The sequence below is a fragment of the Piliocolobus tephrosceles genome, chromosome 8, assembly GCF_002776525.5.
Source record: "Piliocolobus tephrosceles isolate RC106 chromosome 8, ASM277652v3, whole genome shotgun sequence".
In the NCBI taxonomy this organism is placed as follows: domain Eukaryota; kingdom Metazoa; phylum Chordata; class Mammalia; order Primates; family Cercopithecidae; genus Piliocolobus; species Piliocolobus tephrosceles.
The window spans coordinates 5,008,422-5,032,124 of record NC_045441.1 but is presented as its reverse complement, the minus strand read 5'-3'; the positions used below and the strand labels follow the sequence as shown (position 1 = coordinate 5,032,124).

The 23,703-nt window shown below is 41.7% G+C and overlaps 1 protein-coding gene across 6 annotated transcripts in view; it reads right to left on the bottom strand.

The window, feature by feature from the left end:
* Positions 1-2,153: 2,153 nt before the first annotated feature.
* The window catches only part of RBAK (RB associated KRAB zinc finger), a 27,232-nt gene continuing 5,682 nt past the window's right edge, over positions 2,154-23,703 (bottom strand). For 2 of the 6 annotated variants that reach the window (XM_031935979.1, XM_031935982.1), the window contains 7 exons: positions 17,440-17,566; positions 17,082-17,177; positions 9,654-11,662; positions 5,205-5,366; positions 4,027-4,176; positions 2,881-3,016; positions 2,154-2,454 (listed from right to left, as the gene is read on the bottom strand). In XM_031935979.1, coding sequence (XP_031791839.1) covers positions 9,753-11,662; positions 17,082-17,177; positions 17,440-17,566 — 2,133 coding nt within the window. In that variant the 3' untranslated portion in view covers positions 2,154-2,454; positions 2,881-3,016; positions 4,027-4,176; positions 5,205-5,366; positions 9,654-9,752. Of the gene's footprint in view, positions 2,455-2,880; positions 3,017-4,026; positions 4,177-5,204; positions 5,367-5,879; positions 11,663-17,081; positions 17,178-17,439; positions 17,582-23,703 lie in introns of those variants that run through there. The other 4 variants (XM_031935983.1, XM_031935980.1, XM_031935981.1 and 1 more) reach the window with 4 other exon arrangements.

Here is a 23,703-nt window from a genome sequence, read left to right as displayed (position 1 = left end):
CAGGCTGGAGTGCAGAGGTGCAATCATGGCTCACTGCAGCCTCAACCTCCTGGGCTCAAGCAATCCTCCCACCTCAGCCCCCTGAATAGGGACTACAGGAGCGCACCACCACACCTCATTAATTAATTAATTATTATTATTTTTGAGACAGAGTGTCACTCTGTTGCCGAGTCTGGGTCTCGGCTCACTGCAACCTCCCCCTCCCAGGTTCAAGCGATTCTCCTGCCTCAGCCTCCCGAGTAGCTGGGATTACAGGTGTGCACCATCATGCCTGGCTAATTTTTTTGTATTTTTAGTAGAGACAGGGTTTCACCATGTTGATCAGGCTGGTCTTGAACTCCTGACCTCAATCCACTCGCCTCAGACTCCCAAAGTGCTGGGAGTACAGGTATGAGCCATTGCACCTGGCCTGAGATTTTGCCTTTTCTAGGATTTCATCAAGGATAGAATTATATGTAGTACTTGGTCGGGCATGGTGGCTCACGCTTGTAATCCCAGCACTTTGGGAGGCCGAGGTGGGCGGATCACAAGGTCAGGAGATTGAGACCACGGTGAAACCCCATCTCTACTAAAACTACAAAAAAATTAGCGTGGTGGCGGGTCCCTGTAGTCCCAGCTACTCGGGAGGCTGAGGCAGGAGAATGGCGTGAACCTGGGAGGCGGAGCTTGCAGTGAGCCGAGATCACGCCACTGCACTCCAGCCTGGGCGACAGTGAGACTCTGTCTCAAAAAAAAAAAAAAAAAAAATTATATGCATTTTTATTGCTTTTTTTAATTGGCTTTTTTTTTTTTCAGGGTAGCGTTTCTGAGACCCATTCATGTTGCATGTGTCAGTAATTCTTTCCTTTTTATTGCTGTTGAACATTCCCTCATGAGGCTATATCATGGTGTTTATCCATTCTACCTGTTGATATTTGGGTTGTTTCTAAAATTCGGCGATTATAAATCAAGCTGCCATGAGCATTCGTGCACAAGTGTTTGTGAGGCATGCTTTCATGCCTCTTGGGTAAGTGCCTAGACCATGGAATGGCTGGGTCATAGGCAGGTGTGGGTTTAACATTTTAAGAAACCAGCCGGGTGCGGTGGCTCACGCTTGTAATCCCAGCACTTTGAGAGGCTGAGGTGGCTGGATCACCTGAGGTCAGGAGCTCGAGACCAGCCTGACCAATATGAAACCCCCGTCTCTACTAAAAATACAAACATTAGCTGGGCATGGTGGCAAACGCCTGTAATCCCAGCTACTTAGGAGGCTAAGGCAGGAGAATCGCTTGAATCTGAGAGGCAGAGGTTGCGGTGAGCCAAGATTGTGCCATTGCACTCCAGCCTGGGCAACAAGAGCAAAACTCTGCCAAAAACAAACAAACAAACAAAAAACAAAAACAACAACAACAAAACACCCACCAGGACTGGTATTTTTGAAATCATTGAGACAGAAAGTAACAAGGGTGGCTCCAGCGTGTGCTGTTACTGAGGCTGGGGCCAGGAGGCTCGGTGTGGTGAGCAGTGCTCCGTGGGGGAGCAGGACTAGACATGCTTACTGTGCCCAAGTCAGCACGCTCCTCTGAGATCTCAGGTGGTCTTGAGTAAGAGCTGAGTGCCCCACCATTGGAGACATTAGGGACCAGCAAATGGGACATCCACAGGCTGCAGCATCTAGAGATGACAGAGTCAGGGGCAGAGTGTTCAGACAGGCCTGCAGGTGACAGTCAAGGACAGAGCACAGAGCGGCTGCAGGTGACAGGTCAGGGAGTAGGTACACGGCTGGAGCTGCAGGTGACAGGTCAGGGAGTAGGTACACGGCTGGAGCTGCAGGTGACAGTCAGGGACCGGAAGCACAGGCGGGGCTGCAGGTGACAGGGACCTGGTGCACAAATAGGACTGCAGATGACATTGAGGGATCGAGTACACATATGGGGCTTCAGGTGACATGGGCGGACTGAGTGCAGAGAAGTGTCTGGGGATGTCAGCATCAGCGACTGGGGGACACAGCTGCTTCGTCAGAAGACAGTGACAGTGCCTGAATAGGAACACCGGGCCCAAAGAGCTCAACCAGTGCAGGTGCCTCCTGGCGACAGGGCCAGGCCTGGAGCTGGGAGGAACCCAAGACAGCCTGGCCTACCAAACAAGGGCCCATCCAGAAAGGAAACAGCACCGCTAGTTAAGAAAGAACTTTATTATTTCTAATAAATGGTGCTGAGGGTGGGGTCTGGAGAGGGCACACAGCTGTCCCCTGTCAATGCGTTGAGGCCCACACTCCTTGGGAAGGGACAGGGGAAGCCCCATGTTTCCCGGAGCCTGTCGCCGTGGCCTGCATCCTGGACGCCTCTCACGGAGCCGCAGGTCTTCCTCCCCGGCTTTCTGGTCTCGAGGCCACCACAGCCCCATTATTACAGCCAGAGCCCGGGGCCAGGTGTGAGTCGGCCTGCAGCTCTCCGTCTCCGCCAGCCTGGACTCCTGGGGAAGGGGATAAAGAGGGGGCTTCCTGGTGCTGGCTAGAAAGCGTGATGCTCTCCAGCCAGGCAGCCCCCTGGGTCCTCTGTGCTGTAGCTGTGCCTGGCGGGGGGCATCGGGGACGCTATCCCTGTCCTGCAGCAGGTGCCCTGGGGGTTCCAGGTGTGTGGCCGGCCTCAAGCCAAGGGGCCCAGCAGGCCCACCCCGTGTTCTCCACCCTCTGACCCTCGGGACCCAACCAGTCACCCTCCCACCCCTGTCTGGTCCCGTCCTTATCCAGGTCCCTGTGCTGGGTCTGTAGTGCCTCATCTTTGTCTCCGTCTCTTCCTTTCTCCGGGTCCCTGACTTCCTCTCTTCCCGTCCATCCCCCCCGTCCCCAGTCCCCTTCCCCTTCCCCACCCCTCCCCTCCAGTATGGGGCGATTGAAACCTTGAAGCAGGTTCTGAAGGCCTTCCTGGGTGTTAGCATCCGGGAGGGGAGCGGCCTTGGCGGTGGGGACCGCGGCGGCTGGGAGCAGCAGCAGCAGCAGCAACAGCGGGGCCCACATGGCCTGCGGGCCGGGCGGCTGTAGGGGGACAAGGTGGGCGTTAGAGGCCCCGCCCCCTCCCCACGCCCTTTCCTCTTTGGCCTCTCGCTTCTGCGTGCCAGGCTTCCACATCCAGCACCCTTCACCTGCCACCACGGCCCGCTTGTGTCTCTCGAGCAGCCCTGAGTCAGCCCACAGCCCGGTCACCGGTCTCCGGCTCCCCAGGGATTGTTAGATCCAGACAGTTCTGCCCCAGAGCTGCCCTGGAGCTCAGATACCTACACGAGCCAGAGCCACGCCCCCGCGTGCTGGCCACGCCCCCGAGCCCGAGCCACGCCCACCAACGGTTAACGCTTCACCCAAGCCCCTACGCAATGACCACGCCCCTACACATAGCCACACCCATTCCCGGCCACGCCCCCAGAGTCCAGCAGAGTCTCCACTCATCAGCCATGCCCCCACTGCAAAAGGCCACGCCCCTGAGCACGGCCCTGGAGACCCACGCGGGCCTGGCCCTCTTCTGTGAGCCCCAGTCCAGCCCCAGTGCAACGGCCCGGGCCCCCGAGTTGAGCCTCATCCAGCATCCGGGCCAGCCTCTGCCACCCTCAGCATGGAACATAGTCGTTTCGGGTCCCTCACTCCCGTTCATTCTCCATTCTTCTTGAACATACGGGGAATATTCATAGTAGCTGTTTTAAGGTCCGGATCACTAATTCCATCATCTATGCCACTTCTGGGTCTTTGCTATTTTTCTACTCATTATGGGTTCTGTTTTTCTGCTGCTTTGCATGCCTGTTTTTTTGCTTTTGTGTTTTCAAGACAGTGTCTCACTGTTGCCCGAGCTGGAATGCAGTGGCATGATCATAGCTCACTGTCGCCTCAAATTCCTGGGCTCAAGCGATCCTCCCATCTCAGCCTCCTGAGTAGCTGGAACCACAGGTGCACACAGCCATGCCCAAATAATTTTTAAAATTATCTTTTGTAGAGATGGAGTCTCACTATGTTGCCCAGGCAGGTCTTGAACTCCAGGCCTCAAGAGATTCTCTTACCTCAGTCTCCCAAACATTACCAATATATTCTTATTTCTTTGAGAATCTTTAGTATAGGTGGTAGAGTTTTTTCTTTGGTGATTGAGTTCCTCAAATGTCTGGTTATTTTTGTCAGAACTCATTTTCTCCAGGGAAGTGCTGCAATCTTGACTGGAAAGAAAAACCAAACACATAGCTACTTCCTGGTATGGGAGGTTAACCCCATTTCTGCTTCTTAGAAGGGTTTTATAGAGGATGTTGGCCGGGTTCAGTGGCTCACGTCTGTAATCCCAGCACTTTGGGAGGCCAAGGCAGGTGGACCACCTGAGGTCAGGAGTTTGAGACCAGCCTGGTCAACATGGTGAAACCCCCCCATCTCTACTAAAGATACAAAAATTAGGGCCGGGCGCGGTGGCTCATGCCTGTAATCCCAGCACTTTGGGAGGCCGAGGCGGGCGGATCACGAGGTCAGATGAGACCATCCTGGCTGACACGGTGAAACCCCGTCTCGGCTAAAAATACAAAAAAATCAGCCGGGCGTGCTGGGGCGGGCACCTGTAGTGCCAGCCACTCGGGAAGCTGAGACAGGAGAATGGTGTGAACCTGGGAGGCGGAGCTTGCAGTGACCCGAGATTGCACCGCTGCACTCCCGCCTGGGCTGCACTCCAGCCTGGGCGACAGAGCCAAACTCCGTCTCAAAAAACAAACAAACAAAATAAATAGAGAAGGGGCCTGGCTGTGTTGCCCAGGGTGGTCTTGAGCTCCTCAGCTCAAGATCCTCCCACCTCAGCCTCCCAAAGTGCTGGGATTACAGGTGTGCCTGGCCTGCTTCCCTTCTTTGAAGAGCTTGGCTTCCTCATATCTGGACATAATTTAGGATGGAATAAGGAACAGTGGATGAATTTTTGGCCTCAGATATAAAGAAATAGTCTTGCATTGTATCTTTTGATATAAAGACAAAATTGAAAAGTTCGCCAACCCCAAGCCAAGCACCAGCAAATATGGGCGTGGGTGGTGAAAATCTCCTGTGAAATGGGCACTTCCGGTGGGGGTGAAGGGTGAGGCTCTGCCTTGCTTAACACTGCCTGGTGATTCTGCCCAAAGGACTGAGAGAGCAAAGTGAGCCACTGTGGGGGAATCACACCCCCAAGTCCCAACCAACTCCCAGATTCCCTCTCCTTCAGCAAAGCATTAGTCACCTGTTCACACTTCAGCTTAACCCTCAACGAGTAAGGTGGAATGAAAAGTACACGGCCAGGCGAGGTGGCTCACTCCTGGAATCCCAGGACTTTGGAAGGCCAAGTTGGGTGGACCATTTGAGCCCAGGAGTTTGAGTCCAGCAACACAGCAAGACCCCGTCTCTACGAAAAAAATAAAAAATAAATTAAAAAATTAGCCAGGTGTGGTGGCATGCACCTGTAGTCCCAGCTACTCAGGAGGCTGAGGTGGGAGGATCATTTGAGCCCAGGAAGGCGGGGCTGCAGTGAGCTGTGATTGCACCACTGCACTGCAGGCTATGGTGAGAACCTGACTCTAAAAATAAAAAAAAAAACCCACCACAAAAAATGAGGCACACATAGTCTATGCCATCCAATGTCACGTCCTTCTTGCTGTGCTTTTACAAGCTCAGCCAGCCCCCAACCAAAGTTTTTTTTTTAATGGTGCAAAGTCTTGGTGACCCGTTTCTTTCATTCACTTACATCTGTGCTGTTAATTGTGTATCTGAGATTTCCTCAAAGGTTTAGCTGAATACTTTTAAAATAATTTTCCATCAAATCAAAGTCAGCATTAAATTCATTCACTGCCAAGAAAGGTCACCTCTAAGGTAAAACTTAAGATGAATCCCGAATTCAGAAATGTGGAAAAACAATTTGTTTAGGGAAATATGAAATGTTACATATTAGCTTCTTTATTGAAGAGGCAGCTCAGACCCATTTATATATGCAAAAATATAGGATGACAAAGTATGTAATGACTCTTTAACCTTCTCAAATATTTCACTTAAAATATACATTATGCTAAGCCTTAAGGACAGCATAGGAAATCTTAGTAGTTGCCATCAAAATTACTATAAATATGTATTTCCTGCACAGAATTATGCAAAATCTACCATTTAATTCTTGTTATGTAGCATATTCATACACATCTAGAAAAATTAATTAGAGTGACGAGTAACACAAATGTTAGCCATTTGTGATTTTAAAAAACTTTTATGGAAAGTGTAACACACATGCAGAAAAATACACATACCTTAAGTGCACAGCTCAGAACACACTCAGATATTTAGCACCCAGGTTTAGAAACAGATGATTCCCAGCACCAGATAAATGCCCCCTTTCAGCTTTGGCCAAGACTAACCGCTATCCTAATTTCAAATCGCGTAGACAAGTTTTGCTCGTCTTTATAATTTATATATTATAAAGGAATCATACAGCATGTTGACTTTTGTGTCTGGAGTCTTTCATTCAGCAAGGTTTTTTAAGTTCAGCTACATTATTGCACGAACTTCTACTTCGTTCGTGCTGTTTTACAGTATTCCGTGGAAATACGCTACTTGTTTATTCATTCCATTGCACATGTGCCTTAAGATAATTCTGTTTTGTGCAGTTTTATGCTATAAATATTCTGCATGTCCTTTGGTGGACAAACACATGCCTTTTTGCTGGGTTTGGGTAAAAGGGTATACTTGGTTTTAAGTGCCAGCTTTCAAAAATGGTTTTATGGATGAGCAATTCCATCAGTAGTGTACAGTTCCTCTTGCTTACATCCTTGCCAAAAGGATGCTTTTTCATGCTTTTCATTTTAACCATTTCCATGGATGGGTAGCAGTACTACATGGCGTTTTAAATTTGCATTTCCCTGATTACTAATAAAGCTAACACATCTTTTCACGCTTAGTGGCCGTCTGGATATCCTCTAAAGTGAGTGGATATCCTCTAAAATCTTTTGCCCTTTCCATTTTCCCCCTTGATTTGTAGGTGCTCTTTACATATTCGAGATCAGGGGCCAGAAAACTATGAGTGCAGACCAAATCCAGACTGCCACCTGGGTTTATGAATGGTTTTACTGGGAGGCAGTCATGCTCATTTTTTTAAATGCATGGTGTATGGATGCTTTCACACAATAGCAAAGATAAGCATTTGTGACAAAGCCAAAAATTTTCACCATCTGGTACCTTGCTAAAAAGTTTGCCAACACTTTTGCTATACTCAGTGCTGTTGTCACATACACGAACTGCAAATATCTTCTCCTCCTCATGGTTTCCTGTTCATTTTCTTACTGGTGGTCTTTCTGATAAATATAAGTTCTCAAACTTACTATTAAGTTCTATTTTATGGGTTAATGCTTTTTTGGGTCTCAATAAACCTTTGCTTACTCCAAGATTACAAACTGTCCTAAGATTTCTTTGTAAAACTTTCACATTTCATATTCGGATTTGCAATCCACCGTCAACTGACTTTTTACTAAATTACAAAATTTAATTGGCAAAGCACATTTACTGGAAAGAATACCCTTTCCCCCACTACACTTCAATGTCACCTTTCTCAAAAGTCAGGTGATGGTATACATGTGGGTCTACTTTTGAATCTGTATGCTGTTCCACTAGTCAGTTTTTTCATCCTTGTGCCAAAATAACACCATCATAATTTATGTGGCTTTATGACAGGTCTTGATATTTGGAAATTTCAATCCTCTCTGTCCATTCTACAAGATAGCTTTGACAATCATTGGCCTTTTGAATATGCATATGAATTCTAGAATTAGCTTGTTAATTTACATTAAAGACTTTGCTAGGATTTTAATTAAGGTTGCAATGAATTTAGGGAAAAACCAACAAGTTTTGAGATTGTCCTGGAATCCTATCCCTCTCCTCCTTTGTAATTTTCTTTTCTGGATACAGTTCTTCAAAGCTTATTAACTCATTTTTCTCCCCTAGGCACTTGAAGGATCTTTTAAGTGGCACTGCTTTTCAAAATTTCATTTTCCACGATTTTTGCTGGTATATCATAAAATGCTTTTTGCCTAACTTTTATGCAGGGAACTTACCAAATTTACTCATGGCATCTGCAAACAGAGATTTATATTCTTTTTCTTTTTTAAAATTTTACTTCTTTTCTAATCTTTATGCCTTTTGTTTCTGTTTCTTGCATTAGTTTTCTGGTTAGGTCCTTCTGAACAATGCTGAATAAAATCATTGACAGCAGATATCCTTGTCTTATTTTTATAATCTTAGGAGAAATGTTCACTATTTCATCATACTGTTTGTTGAAGTCTGTTTATGCAATTAAGGAAGTCCCTTTCAATCCATCATTTGCTAAGATCATAAATGAACATTAACTTTACCACAAGAATGTTCTGCATGCCAGATTACTTTTCTACAGGTGGTGTACAATAGCAACTGACTTTTGAATATTAAGCCACCTTTGCACTCCTGGAACACAATCTATTTGATTACCATTTTACCTTTTTCCAGAACAAACCCATCTTTGTTTTGTTTACCCAGTATCAGGTCATATGACCACTATAAAACAAGTTACTGGCAAAGAGAATGAAATCATTATTATTTTGACTAATCAGGATTCCCCTGTGTCATGCGAAGAAGCAGTAGCTACTTAAACTGTTCCAGCAAGAAATGGAGTGAGGACATTAAGTTAATCGACCAAAAAATATCTGCTAGAAACTTGAATCAATTTGTTCCAAAATACTGGGAAAAGGGGGAATGCACAAAACAATGACACTGTATTTGTATCAAATAGAAGTTTCTGAATAAAATTTCTAAATCACAAAATATTGGCACTAGGCACACTGAAAACTATGGGATAAAAAACAAAGGTGGTGTGAGAGCTGGGGATATTTTAGAGTATGGGCAGTATGCTTGTTCTCTTTCACTGAAACAGACTTAATTCCAAATTATGTTATGTATAGTCTATCAAAATAGTCTTTTAGAAAAGCTTATCTTGCTCAGATGCAGTTGAAAACTTTACAAAAACACTGCCTCTTCTACTACTGAGGCATTTGTTAAAAACCCATTTGTAAAATCCTCTAAATAGAAAACTAGGTATTTTACCATTTTATACCTACTAAATATTATCTGACCAACAATATATCCTGTCTTAGTACATTTGCCATCCTAATATTCAAATAAGAAAACTGCCTCTTCACAAGTCACCCAATTCCAAACTTGCATAGAATTACCATTAGATTGCTTTTTTAGGACATGATAAAAAACGGCCATTTAATGGGCCGTATTTAATGCTACTGTCCTCATGATCAACTCGTGATAATTTAAAAACTTCATTTTATACAGCGAAGATTTATTCAGAGCTTATAGACTCTGAGATCTTTCCTATAAACACCTGATTTTACATTAGAAATATGGCTTTTAGTAGAACAAATTTCCAAGACAATATATTTTCCACATTCACCATATTGACAGATTTTGCCTTTGTGTGATTCCCTGATATGTAAATACAATTTGAATCCAAAATAAATATTAAATATTTATAAAACTTCACTCCTGCATAAATTATCTAGTGCCTGATGAGTCGTATGATCTTGCTGAAGGTTTTGCTTCTTGTTACATTCTTCGGGATTCTTCTCTGTGAAAATTCAGATTAAAATGAATCTAACGCCTAAATGCTTCTCACCATTCAGGAACATGAACTCTCAGATAAACACTTTGACTTTCTATTGGATTTCCCATATTCATTATATTCAGAGAGTTTTCTAAAAATTGAGATCTGACTTCAGAGACTTTCCACATCAAGTACATTCATATTTCCTCGTCTGTGAATTCTCTGATGGCTATTGAAGGCTGATCTGTGGTGGAATTTTTTCCCACATTCGTTACATTCATAGGGTTTCTCTCCAGAATGAGTTCTATAGTGTACAGTGAGGTATGACTTCTGAGAAAAGACTTTCCCACATTCATTACATTCATAGGGTTTCTCTCCTGAATGGCTTCTGTAGTGGACAGTGAGGTTTGACATCCGAGAGAAGACTTTTCCACATTTACTACATTCATAGGGTTTCTCTCCTGAATGAATTCGATGATGTATGGTGAGATATGATTTCTGAGAGAAGAATTTTCCACATTCGTAACATTCATAGGGTTTCTCGCCTGTGTGTACTCTTTGATGTCTGAACAGGGATGAATTATGGGAAAAGGTTTTCCCACATTCGCTACATCCATAAGGTTTCTCTTCCGAATGACTTCTATAATGTTCAGTATAGTAGGACAACTCAGAGAATAACTTTCCACATACATTACATTCATAGGATTTCTCCCCTTTTGGAAGTGGCTGGTGCCCATCGAAGGCTGAATTTACAAGGAAGGTTTTCCCACATTCATTACATTCATAGGGTTTCTCTCCTAAATGAGCTGTATGATGGTCGGTGAGATATGCCAACTGAGAGAACTTTCCACATTCACTACATTCATGGGATTTCTCTTCTGTGTGTACTTTCCGATGTCTAATGAAGGCTGAATTTAAATTGAAGGTTTTGCCACATTCATTACATTCATAGGGTTTCTCTTCTAAATGACTTCTATAATGTATAGTGAGGTATGACACCCGAGAAAAGAATTTCCCACACTCGCTACACTGATAGGGCTTTTCTCCTGTGTGTGTTCTCTGATGTGTAATCAGGGTAGACTTTCGGTAGTAGGATTTCCCACATTCATTACATTTATAAAGTTTCTCTCCTGTGTGAGTTCTCTGATGGTCACTGAGTGCGGACTTGCGGGAGAAGGATTTCCCACATTCATTACATGGATAGGGCCTCTCTCCTGAATGATTCCTCTGGTGTAGGGTGAGATGTGTCTTTTGGCAGAAGGTTTTCCCACATTCACTACATTCATAGGGTTTCTCTCCTGAATGAGTTCTTAGGTGCTGAGTGAGGTGTAACTTCTGACAAAAGGTTTTCCCACATTCATTACATTTGTAGGGCTTCTCCTCTAAGTGTGATCTCCGATGTACAGTGAGGGTTCCCTTTTGGCTGAAGGATTTCCCACATACATTACATTCATAAGGTTTCTCTCCTGTGTGAGCCCTCTGGTGGATGATGAATTTTGACTTTTTGCAGAAGGATTTTCCACATTCACTGCATTCAAAAGGCTTCATTTCCATTTGTGATCTCTGATATGCATTAAAATTTGACATCTGTATGAAGTCTGGTCCAGAATCATTCCACTCATAGGGCTTCTCCCCCATGTAAGCTCTCTTATGAGCAACAAAAACAGCCTCATTGTCTAAGGCTTCCATGCATTCATTATATTCAAAGGGTTTCTCCAAAATATTAATTTTCTGAAGAATATTTTCTTCATTTTGAGAATAGGAATCCCCATTTTGATTAAATTCATACATTTTCTCTCCATGATATGTTTTCTCACATTCATTACACTCATCAGGTTTTGTCTTGGCATAGCTTCCGTCACTACTAATTAATTCCGAAATAGATTCTAAATTCTTTCCACATGAGACACAATTATGAGCTATTATGCTTGAAGGAACAAGGCTTGTTTCCATATAAGTTTGACAAAATGTATTCTCTTTCTCTTCAGTCAGGGTTTTGCTGTTGATACAAGCAGCTTGCCTTGAAAGTTTGTCTTCATTTTCTTGGATTCTCTCTATCAGGTCGTCAAATTTCCAGACTTCTAAAAAGGAAAAATAGTAAACAAACTTTGTAAATCTAAACACACTAGCTATGGAAAGGTACTGGTACTCAAGAGCCCCCATTGTGGGGTTGACTCTGGCTTTACAGCCGATCTCCATAAATAAAAATAATTACAAATGCATAGTTCTCTTTGTCCTTTGATTTCTAATACAAAACACACACACACACACACACACACACATACACACACACGCGGTGAAAGGATAAAGATGAGATGGTGGTAGAAAATAGAAGAGTAACTTCATATTGAATACAGGTAACTTTGTTGCTTTACAAATATTATGTTTCAAACTTTGGTAGAAAAGATGAAATAAAACCAAATGATGAGCAGAGAAGTGGCTGAAAGTGCGCCAGATCCAGGCAAAGATGGGAGGACTTAGATCAAATGGAATCAGGAGGAACAAAAACAGGTGCTAGGTCTCCATGCAAAGGAAAGACTCCATTATGGATTACATTTGGGAGACATCTATTACAATTTATATTAAACTGTAAGATATTGCTTCATATCAAGACTATGATGGTAGCATCCCCACTAGCCTAGACCCTTCCAAAATCTGTGCCTTACTAGTCTGCATACAAATGCAAATAAACATCCTGAATGCTCTGATTTCTTCATGTTTACAGAGAAGATTCGCATTCATCTGGAGGAGACCCAGGCATGTGAATGTCCAAAAGAAATGTAAGCTAGACCAGAGGGCAAGGAATCTCTTTTTTTTTTTTTTTTTTTTTTTGAGATGGAGTCTCGCTCTGTCACCCAGGCTGGAGTACAATGGCACAATCTTGGCTCACTGCAACCTCTACCTCCCAGGCTCAAGCGATTCTCCTGCCTCAGCCTCCCAACTGGCTGGGATTACAGGCACACGCCACTGCCCCCAGCTAATTTTTGTAGTTTTAGTAGAGACAGAGTTTCACCAGGTTGCCCAGGCTGGTCTTGAACTCCTGACCTCAGGTGATCCACCCACCTCAGCCTCCCAAAGTGCTGGGATTACAAGCATGAGCCACAGTGGCCAGCTAGCGGGTATCTTAAAAACAAGATCATGCTGGGCATGGTGGCTCACGCCTGTAATCCTAGCACTTTGGGGGGCCAAGGTGGGTGGATTGCCTGAGCTCAGGAGTTTGAGACCAGTCTGGGCAACATGCAAAACCCTGTCTCTACTAAAAAAAGAAAAAGAAAAAACGAAACAAAAAACTCAAGACCAGATCTTTGAAGTGTTCTGAAAGTCATATTTAATACTAGCTAACCTTCTTAGCCATTAAATTCTGCTTTCCCTGATTACACAATAAAGCACAGTGGTTGAGAGCATGAACACCAGAGCAGGCCACCTCAGTTCAAACCCCCAACAATTTACTAACTAAGGCACTGTGGTCAAGTTACATAACTGTGACGCAGTTTTACTCATCTGAATTCAGTGTGAATACGAGTGCCTAAATCATGGGGTTGTCAAAGGACTGAATTAGTACATGTAAACTGCTTAGAACAGTTTATAACATAAAACAAATGATCATTAAGTTCAGCCATTAATTTTCTTTCAATTTGCCGACTTAAATTTCCTAACACCAGTCATGTCTCTATAATTCTTTTACCCAATTCTGAATACAAACAAGAGTTCCCAAACTCCTGGGTTTCACTTGGTGTAAAATCTTGTATCTCAGATTCCCAAAGCTGCCCCTACAATGTACTTTTATTTTTATGTATCATACACATTTTTGGATCCACTAAACTATTGTTAGCTGCTATCACCCACATTCAAAGAAACCCTGATGGTACTCTGCTCAGAAATCTATAACATCTCTGAGCTCCAGCACCCAAACTACAACAGAAGAAACAGAAAGGTTATTAATGATATTTTTCACTACCTGGATTCACGATATATATCCAAGCTAGCATTCCACTAATCTGCCAACATCTTCTGCTCCTGGAAGCCTAGGCTATGCCTTGCTTATTCTCAGCCATAAGTCTGTGCTAGTGACCTTCTCTGCTCAGTTTGACTTCTGGTGTTGGCTATACTCAAAATCTATCTATACTTTGGGGGGAAGTTGAAGACATTTATCAAATCTCTTTCCAGTTCATTGAATCTCTTTCCCTTACATTTTAAAATAGCTTTTACATAAAGTTGCACAATGTGCATTGGAGTATAAATTTTCCATGTGAAAGCTGAATTTTATAGTTCATGCAGCTATGATCCTATTTCCTAACCAAAACTTATGCCCCTGGAAAGTATTCATATTTTCTTTGTATCTCTCTGAATAGAAATTAAAGTAGTTCCTAATCTGATGGGTGCTTACAGGTTCTAATCTAACCCCTATCTGTTTTATCAGAATCTATAGTTCAGAATAAATGATCTCTCAATGGATTAATGATAAAGATCTTTCTTTTACCTAGCTCCTTGGCAAGTCAATAAAAAAACCCACTGAATACCTACTGTATGTTGCATTATCAAAGCAAGAAAAGTAAAAAGGTCTTTCCTCTTTGGAGGATTATAATTCAGGTAGAAGAAGCTCAAGCAACAAATATATGTACCTACCTATCAGAGCATATAATCATTTAGAGCATATATTCCTATCAAAAGCATAGAATCACAGAGCATATACTCCTATCAGAGCTTATACTCAGAGAATATAATCTTATCAGAGCATATACTCATAGAGCATACACTCCTATCACAGCATAGAATCCTATCAGAGCACATAATCTCAGAATATATAATCCTATCAGAGTGTATAATCATATTGGAGTATATAATCATATCTAACTTTTTGTGGAAACAATCGCTGAGTGGAATAGGTATTAAGAGAAGACTGGAGTGGTCAACGAATCATGAAGGAAACTTCAAGGAGTTAAACTTTTAAGCTCAAATGTAAAGCATAAAGTTCTAAAGTTTATTGCTCAACAATGCAAATACAGTGAACATTACTGTACACTTAAAAATGGTTAAGATAGTAAATTGCATGTTATGTTTTTTTGGTTTGTTTGTTTTGAGACAGAGTTTTGCTCTGTCGCCCAGGCTGGAGTGCAGCAGCAATCTCCGCTCACTGCAAGCTCCACCTCCCGGGTTCATGCCACTCTCCTGCCTCAGCCTCCCAAGTAGCTGGGACTACAGGTGCCTGCCACCATGCCCGGCTAATTTCTTTGTATTTTTAGTAGAGATGGGGTTTCACCATGTTCGCCAGGATGGTCTCGATCTCCTGACCTCGTGATCCGCCTGCCTTGGCCTCCCAAAGTGCTGGGATTATAGGCGTGAGCCACTGTGCCGGGCCATGTTATGTGTTTCTTAAACCACAATTTAAAATTAAATGAAGGGGCTGGGTGCAGTGGCTCATGCCTGTAATCCCAGCACTTTGGGAAGCTGAGGAGGGCAGATCACTCTGTTGAACTTCTGGCCAACAGACTAAAACCCTGTCTCTATTAAAAATACAAAAACAGGCCGGGCGTTGATGGTGCATGCCTGTAATCCCAGCTACTGGGGAGGCTGAGGCACAAGAATCACTTGAACCTGGGAGGCAGAGGTTATCCTGAGCCAAGATCGCACCACCGCACTCCAGCCTCAGTTACAGAGACTCTGTCTCAATAAATAAATAGGCTGGGCACAGTGGCTCAGACCTGTAATCCCAGCACTTTGAGAGGCCGAGGCAGGTGGATCACGAAGTCAGGAGTTAGAGACCAGCCTGACCAATACGGTGAAACCCCGTCTCTACTAAAAATATAAAAATTAGCCAGGCATGGTGGCATGCGCCTGTAATCCTAGCTACTTTGGGAGGCTGAGGCAGGAGAATCGCTTAAACCTGGGAGAGGAAGGCTGCAGTGAGCCGAGATTGTGTCACTGCACTCCAGCCTGGGCAACAAGAGCGAGACTTCATCTCAAAATGGAAGGAAGGAAGGGAGGGAGGGAGGGAAAATATGTATTATCTAGGCAAGTAAAATGCAGCAGATGAAGGAAAAAAACAATGATCATTTGAATGGAAGATGGATCCACTGTAATCCAGGTATGGGAGAATACTGAACATTAATGTCAAAAGGAACTGAATGTGCTGACGATCTGCAAAGCATTTCACAAAGGACAAAGAACACAAACCATGGAGAGAAGACTAGCACAATCAAATACTGGGAGGTGAGGAAGGTAGACAGAATTTATGATTTTGGAATGTGCACAGTTTATCATCAGACATTCTGAGAAGGAAGGAAGTGAACTATCTCACTGGTACTGCTGTTATCAAGCAAAATATTCAACTAGACTCCTGGTTAAAAGTGTTAGACATATCAATTTGGAGGCAAGCTGCAAAAATACACAGGAAAAAAGGTCTTAGAAGTTGAGATTAGATAAACTCTTTTAAGGGATACAAAGAAAACCAAAAAAGTGGAAAACAGGTCCAAGGGTGATATTCCTGAAAAGGCAAGAAAAAGAACAGACATTCACTTATGAAATTCACACTTCCTGAATGTCTACTACGGACAGAGCATGATTCCAGTTATGGGGAAGGGGAAATGAACACACAGACAGGTGATAAATGAGCACTGGGGAAAGAGAGGAAAGCTGAGGAGTGCTATATTGTCACATCAACTGAGCATGGACTTTGGGAAATGACGTACACTACAAGCTGTGACTGAATTCATAAGCATAGGTGGAAGATGAGGTTTTGGTATCTGAATGCCTAAAGAAGTAAATAAAATTTAGGGCAGAAAATAAGTGCAAGGTATTTTTAAAGGAAGGAAGGAAAGAAAATGGAAGATAAAAAGAATGAACATAAAAGTCTCAAGTTAATTTTTATGTCAGACTTCTGAATGCCCCAAAACAAAACAATTCCGTAAGGCTGGGAGCAGTGGCTCAGGACTGTAATCTTAGCACTTTGGGAGGCTGAGGTGGGCAGATCACTTGAGGCCAGGAGTTCAAGACCAGCCTGGCCAACATGGTGAAACCCCATCTCTACTAAAAATACAAAAATTAGCCAGGCTTGGTGGCATGCACCTGTAATCCCAGCTACTCAGGAGGCTGAGGAAGGAGAATTGCTTGAACCTGGGAGGTGGTGGGTGCAGTGAGCTGAGATCATACCACTGCACACCAGCTTGGGTGACAGAACAAGACTCCGTCTCCAAAAAACAAACAAATAAACAAAACCCCACAACAATTCTGTAATGGCGAGGGAGTAAGTAAGTTACCAATCATGCTGGAGAAAGAGGAAGTGAATGGGTCTCCAGTACAGGTTAGAATGGAAAAAATCCCTACCAATGTAAATCAAATGTAAAATCAACAGAAGAGTTCATGTATGTGTATGGGAAGGAAAGTGATATTTGGGGGTTGGGAGGTGGGCCTGAGGGTACCGAATACATATCAACAACTCTTTAGTCACTCCCAGAGGTCTGGGATGAGCATTTTTTAACATTTGATACTCTACTAACTTGCCTGGACTATGCTGACATGGAAATTCACCTTCCATTATCCACGGCTCTTCTCCCTGCTCCAACTTAATGATGACGTTTGGCTTGGTGATATCATACCCTGTTAATGGGAAAAGAAGGAGGACTTGGGCAAGCTGCTTGGCTTCAGAATCTCCGAAGTACAAGATGTTGCCACCTCATAAGCTGCATAACAGAAGTGCTCCATTTTTTACTTCATCAAAGTTAGAACCTTTTAATGAATAATAATATAAATACTCCAACTAGTGCCCACAAGGAATTAAATGGTGTCATCACTTATTTCTTCAAATTCAAGGATAAAACCCCATTCAACTGAGAGCATTCAGAAAGCAAGCTATCCTCACCCACAGAAACTAGATGGCTATAGTTCTCCAACATCACATCCCTGTATGTTATCTTCTCATCAGGGTCCAGTTGCTGCCACTCCTCCTGGGTGAAATCCACAGCCACATCTTTGAATGACACTGGCCCCTGTAATGGCAACATGATCAGAATTGGGAAATATGGAAAAGGGATAGGGGGATAACATTTTACAAAGCTCACTGGTAAAGTTAACCATGAACATTGTATATCTTATTTTATGTTACAGATTATGGAAGGGAAATCATATTGGAAATCATATTGGAAACATATCCTTTGGGGTCATGTATATATACGTATATATACGTGTATATACACACACACACATATATATATATAAAATATTTATTACCCACAAAAATAAAAACCCGAAACACAACTGAACTCCTATTTTGAAACTGAACTGAGTTTTGGGCATATGAGTGAAACATCATGCCTGCTCTCAAAAAGTAGACAACCTAATAAAGAGATAAATATGAAAACAAATATATGCATTTTACTCCTTGTCACTTCTTTTAGTCTTCTTTGCTGTCAGACCCTCCCCTTCTCCTGGACTTCATGTTGGAGTGCTCACCACTCAGTTCCTGGTCTTCTTCCTAATTCACTGCTCTGGGGCTCTCACCTAGTTTCAACTCCTTGTTCTTCTGGCTCTTTTATTCTCATGGCCAGTGGCCTCTGGCTATCTGCATGGCAGAGTTTTATCTCAAACATCTCAATCTTACAGCAGTAAATATTCGTTAAATGAATGAATGCCCAAAGCTGTTATTAGAGTAATGCAGACAAGATGCAGAATGATTTAACAAAAGAGGATCAAATTATTTTAACTTTATGCCATCAGATTAGGCTTCACAGACTCAGTTAACTGGAAGTCCTTAAAGATGCACTGTGTATTCTATGGGATAAAGGGGAAGAATATGATGAGGTGTAAAAAGTACCAATGGCAAACATGAAGCAGCTTCAATTTTTAAGAGGTTGGGGCTGGGCATAGTGACTCATGCCTATAATCCTAGCACTTTGGGAGGCTGAGATGGGAAGATCGTTTGAGCTCAGGAGTTCGAAACCAGCTTGGGCAACACAGTAAGACATCATCTCTGCTAAAAATAAAATTTTTTAAAAAAATTGGCTGGACATCATGGCACATGCCTGTAGTTCCAGCTACTTGGGAGGCTAAGGCAGGAGGATCACTTGAGCCTGGGAGATCAAGGCTGCAGTGAGCTGTGAACATAACACCGCACTCCAGCCTAGGCAACAGAGTGAGACCTTATCTCAAAAAAAAAAAAAAAAAAAAAAAAAGGAAAAATACAAAACTCCTGGGCTCCAGCAATCCACCTGCCTTGGTCTCCCAAAGTGTTGGGATTACAGGCTTGAGCCAGCATGCCCCGCCCAAACTTGTAGTTTAGAAAAGAAAGTGCCCAGTGAGCATGTTGCATTATCCTATTATTTATAAAGAACATATCAACAAGGGGTTCAAACCCAGTGATACAGCTAGGACCATGTAGATCCCAAGAGATAGCAGAGGCAGAGCCGCTAGGCTGCTGGGCTGAGAAACTAAAGCAGGACATCCAAGCTTATCCACAGGCAGGCCACAGGAGCTGATAAAATCACTGAGAGAGAGCTAAACCTTCTGGGTTAAGTTAGTCCAGAATGTAAGGAGGCGGTAGGGGTTAGAAGACTGATCAACCAATAAACAACATAAAATTACATGCCAATACCACTTACATCAATACAAATACCCAAAATGAAACATAACCAAACAAAATCCGGTACCAGTTTAAACACATAATATACAACAGACAAATGGGACTTATTTCCATTTGACTAGTTTAATATTTGGAAACCTATTAATATGACAAGCCACTATAACACAACAAAGAAGAAAAGTCTTGTATCCATGAAGATACTTGAAAAAGCTTGACAGAAAAAGCTGATTTAAAAAAAACAAACTAAAGAAAATAGAAACTTCATTAACATCAATATTATGTATATACACAAATATAACTATTGCACTCTAATACGCAATAGTATGTACGATATATGTGTGACATATGTATTTCAATTACACACAAGCACATATATACAGTTTGCGTATACACACACACACACACACACACACACACACACACACACACATTTATGCCTCAGTCTTCTCGGTCCAAAAATCAGGATTTTACTTAACAGGAAAAAACTACATACCTTCCCACTAAGATCAAGAACAAGGTATTAATAAAATGCTCATTATGTACAATTAGAGAAAACAACAGGGGAATATAAGAAAAAGTAAAAGTGCTTGGGCATGGTGGCTCATGCCTATAATCCCAACACTTTGGGAGGCTGAGGCAGGTAGATCACCTGAGGTCAGGAGTTCGAGACCAGCCTGGATAACATGGTGAAACCCCATCTCTATTAAACATAAAAAAAAATAATAAAAAAAAAAATTAGTTGTATTATTAAGGTCAACTTAATCAGTTACCCTAAATTACTTTATAAATATGCAATCCCAATAAAAATACCAAAAAGCTTTTTCCTGGAACTAGATAAGCTGACACTACAGTTCATATGAGGTGGAAGAAAATCGAAAACAGCTCAGGGAAAAAAAACATTTGGACATGGACAAAACTGGATCCAGGTGAGGTGCGGTAGCTCATGCCTGTAATCCCAGCACTCTGGAAAGCTGAGGCAGAAGGACTCATTGAGGCCAGGAGTTTGATACCAGCCTTGGCAACATAGCAAGACCCTATCTCTATAAAGAAAAAATGCATATGTTAGAAAAAATATATAGAGAGAGATATTAGGACTTCTGCCCTCAGCTGTGATAAACTAACAGATACTGGATATGCCCTCTAATCTGAAACAGTACATACCAAAGAACAACAACAAAAAAACAAAAACAGAAAGAAAAATAAAACAGAGAACATACATGAAGCAATTTTTTTTTTTTGGCGAAGTCTCACTCTTGTCTTCCAGACTGGAGTGATATGGCACAATCTTGGCTCACTGCAACCTCCGTCTCCTGGGTCCAGTGATTCTCTTGCCTCAGCCTCCCGAGTAGCTGGGATTACAGGTGTTCACTAGCACGCCTGGCTAATTTTTGTATTTTTAGTAGAGACAGGGCTTCACCATGTTGGCCAGGCTGGTCTCGAACTCCTGACCTCGTGATCCACCTGCCTCGGCCTCCCAAAGTGCTGTGATTACAAGTATGAGCCACCACGCCCGGGCTGAAGCAATGGTTTTCAAGGCACTGATTATCAGGCAGTAGAGTTATCTATAAGTGATGGGAAATAAACAAGGTGAACCAATCAACTTCTGCCTTGAGCATTTCCAGGCCATGGAACACGGAAGAAGAACAGAGGCAGATGTGAGGAGAAAGAGTTGCAAGATGGGAAAATGGGCAGGAAATTGCAACCCATAAGGAAGAAAAGAATCAGTCCATCAAAACTGGCCCAGAATTGACACAGAGTTTATAACCGGCACAGAGCACTGAGAGAGTTCATCATTCTATTCCAAATGTTCAAAAAAATTGAGACAGGCAAGATGTAAAAAAGACCCACGCTAATCTTCTACAGATAGAAACTAGAATATCTGAGATGAAAATTATATTGGACAAGATTAACAGCATCGTTGAAAAAAGAAATTAGTGAATATAAGATAGCAACAGAAATTACATAAAATGAAACAGAACAAATAATTAAAAGCAAATAAAGAGCAACAGTGTGTTATGGGAAAATTTCAAGTGGCCTAATATACAGGCAACAAGAATCAGTAGAGGGGAGGTAGTGGATATTTGAAGAAAAAATGATAAAAATGTTCCCAAGGTGATGACACCATAAACCCAAGATCCAAGAAGTTCAATGATCCCCAAAAGAGAAACATGAAAAAAATGATACCATGACACACTGCAATCAAATTGCCCAAAACTAATGATAAAACGTTTAAAACAATAAGGGAGGGAAGCCAAAAAGACATGTTATATATAGGGGAACAAAGATGAGTATGACATCAGATTTCTCTTAGAAAAAAATGTAAGCAGGAAGACGATACAGAAACACATTTAAAGCACTGTGGAGAAAAATCCAGCAAAACACCTTTAAAAGGAAAGACACAATGAAGACATTTGCAGACATACAAGAATTCATCATCAACTAGAAGAAATGTTAAAGAAAGTCCTTCAGGCAGAAGTAAAATGACAGCAAATAAAAATTTAGGTTTACACAAAGGAATGAAGAGTACCAGAAATGGTAACTGCGTATTTTCTCCCATTACTTAAATCTCTTTAAAAGATAACTGGGTCAGGTGTGGTGGCTCCACCTGTAATCCCAGCACTTTGGGAGGCTGAGGCAGACAGATCACCTGAGGTCAGGAGTTTGAGACCAGCCTGGCCAACATAGAGAAACCTCATCTCTACTAAAAATATAAAAATTAGCCAGGTGTGGTTGTGGGTGTCTGTAATCCCAGCTACCCGGGAGGCTGAGGCAGAAGAATCACTTGAACCCGGGAGGCAGAAGTTACAGTGAGCCGAGATCATACCCCTGTACTCCAGCATGGGGGACAGAGTGAGACTCCGTCTCAAAATAAATAAATAAATAAATAAATAAATAAATAAAAGATAACAGTTTAATTAACAACAATGTAATAGATTCTGTGTGGCACTGATACCACCTGTAAAAATAAAATGAACAATCGTGTACAGACCAAGAGGAGAGAAATGGAAGTATCCTATTGTTAAGTTTCTCTTACTCTAAGAAAAATGGTACATTACTTAAGAATAAACTATGATAATTAAAGTTGCACACTATAAATTCTAATTCACTAAAATAACAAAACAGTGTGATAGCTAAAAACCCAACAAAAGACATAAAAGTAGAATCATAAAACATTCTCAGTTAATCAAAAGGAAGACAAACAAAGACATTTTAAAAAGAAACAAAGAAGATGAGACTAAAAGAAAGCAAAGACAATGGACCATAACCTAACTAGTTTTATCAATAATCACATTACATGTAAACAGTCTATACATCCCCAATTATGAGACAGAAATAGACTGATGAAAACAAGCAAGATCTAAATCTTGCTGCCTACAAGAAATAATACTTTAGATATAAAGATGCAAATACGTTAAAAGTAAAAGGATGGAATAAGATATACCATGCACGCATTACTAAAAAGAATGCTACATAAATAACAAAGCACATTTCACAGCCTGGAATATTAGCAGGGATAAGGAAGGCCATTTTACAAAGTGGTTTATTAATCAACAGGACTTAATAACCTTGAACATTCATGTATCTAATACAACACATAAAGCAAAAAGTGGTAAAATTGCAAAGAGAAACAGAACCACAATTGCAGCAGGAGATTTCAATCCCCTCTCCGCCACAATTGATACAAATAGGCACACAATCAACAAGGATATAGTACACCTGAACAACACAACCAACCAACTTGATCTCATTAACATTTATCAAACACTCTACCAACCAGAGCAGAACAAGCCATCTTCTCAAGATGCGCAGAATTTTCCCAAGACAGATCCTATTCTAAGCCATAAATTTAAGAGGTTCCATGTAGCATTCCAGACAAAAATTCACAATCTAAATCTAATCATGAAGAAAGATCAGGGAAACCTAAATTTAAAGACTTCTATAAAATCACTGGCCTGTATTCTTAAATTTATAATGGCGCTGAGGAACAAATCCATATTAAACAGACTTAAAAAGCATGAAAACTAAAGGCAATTGACAGTCCTAGACTGAATCTTCTACCAAAAATTAAAAATTGCTATTAAGGAAATTATTGGGAAATTGGCAAAACTGGAAAATGAACTATAGTTGAGATACAAGTATTAAATCAATGATAAATTTCCTGAATTCAATTACCATGCTATGGATATTTAATAGAATTTAAAAGAATGTTCTTGATTTTATGAGATATAATGTAAAACTTTATAGGGTAAAGAGGCATGACATATAACACCCACTCTAAAATAGTTCAGAAAAAAAATATAAATACATATACATACATGTATGTATATATCCATATACATGATTAATGTGGGAAAATGTTAAGAATGAAGTATCTGAACAAAAGGAAGTATCTGGGATTTCTTTGTAAAATCCTTGCAATTTTTCTGAAAATTTGAAATGATTTCAAAACGAAATGCTCAACAGAAAATAATGCTATCAAATATATATTATATGTATATATTTGCTATCAAATATATATTATATGTATATATTTGCTATCAAATATAT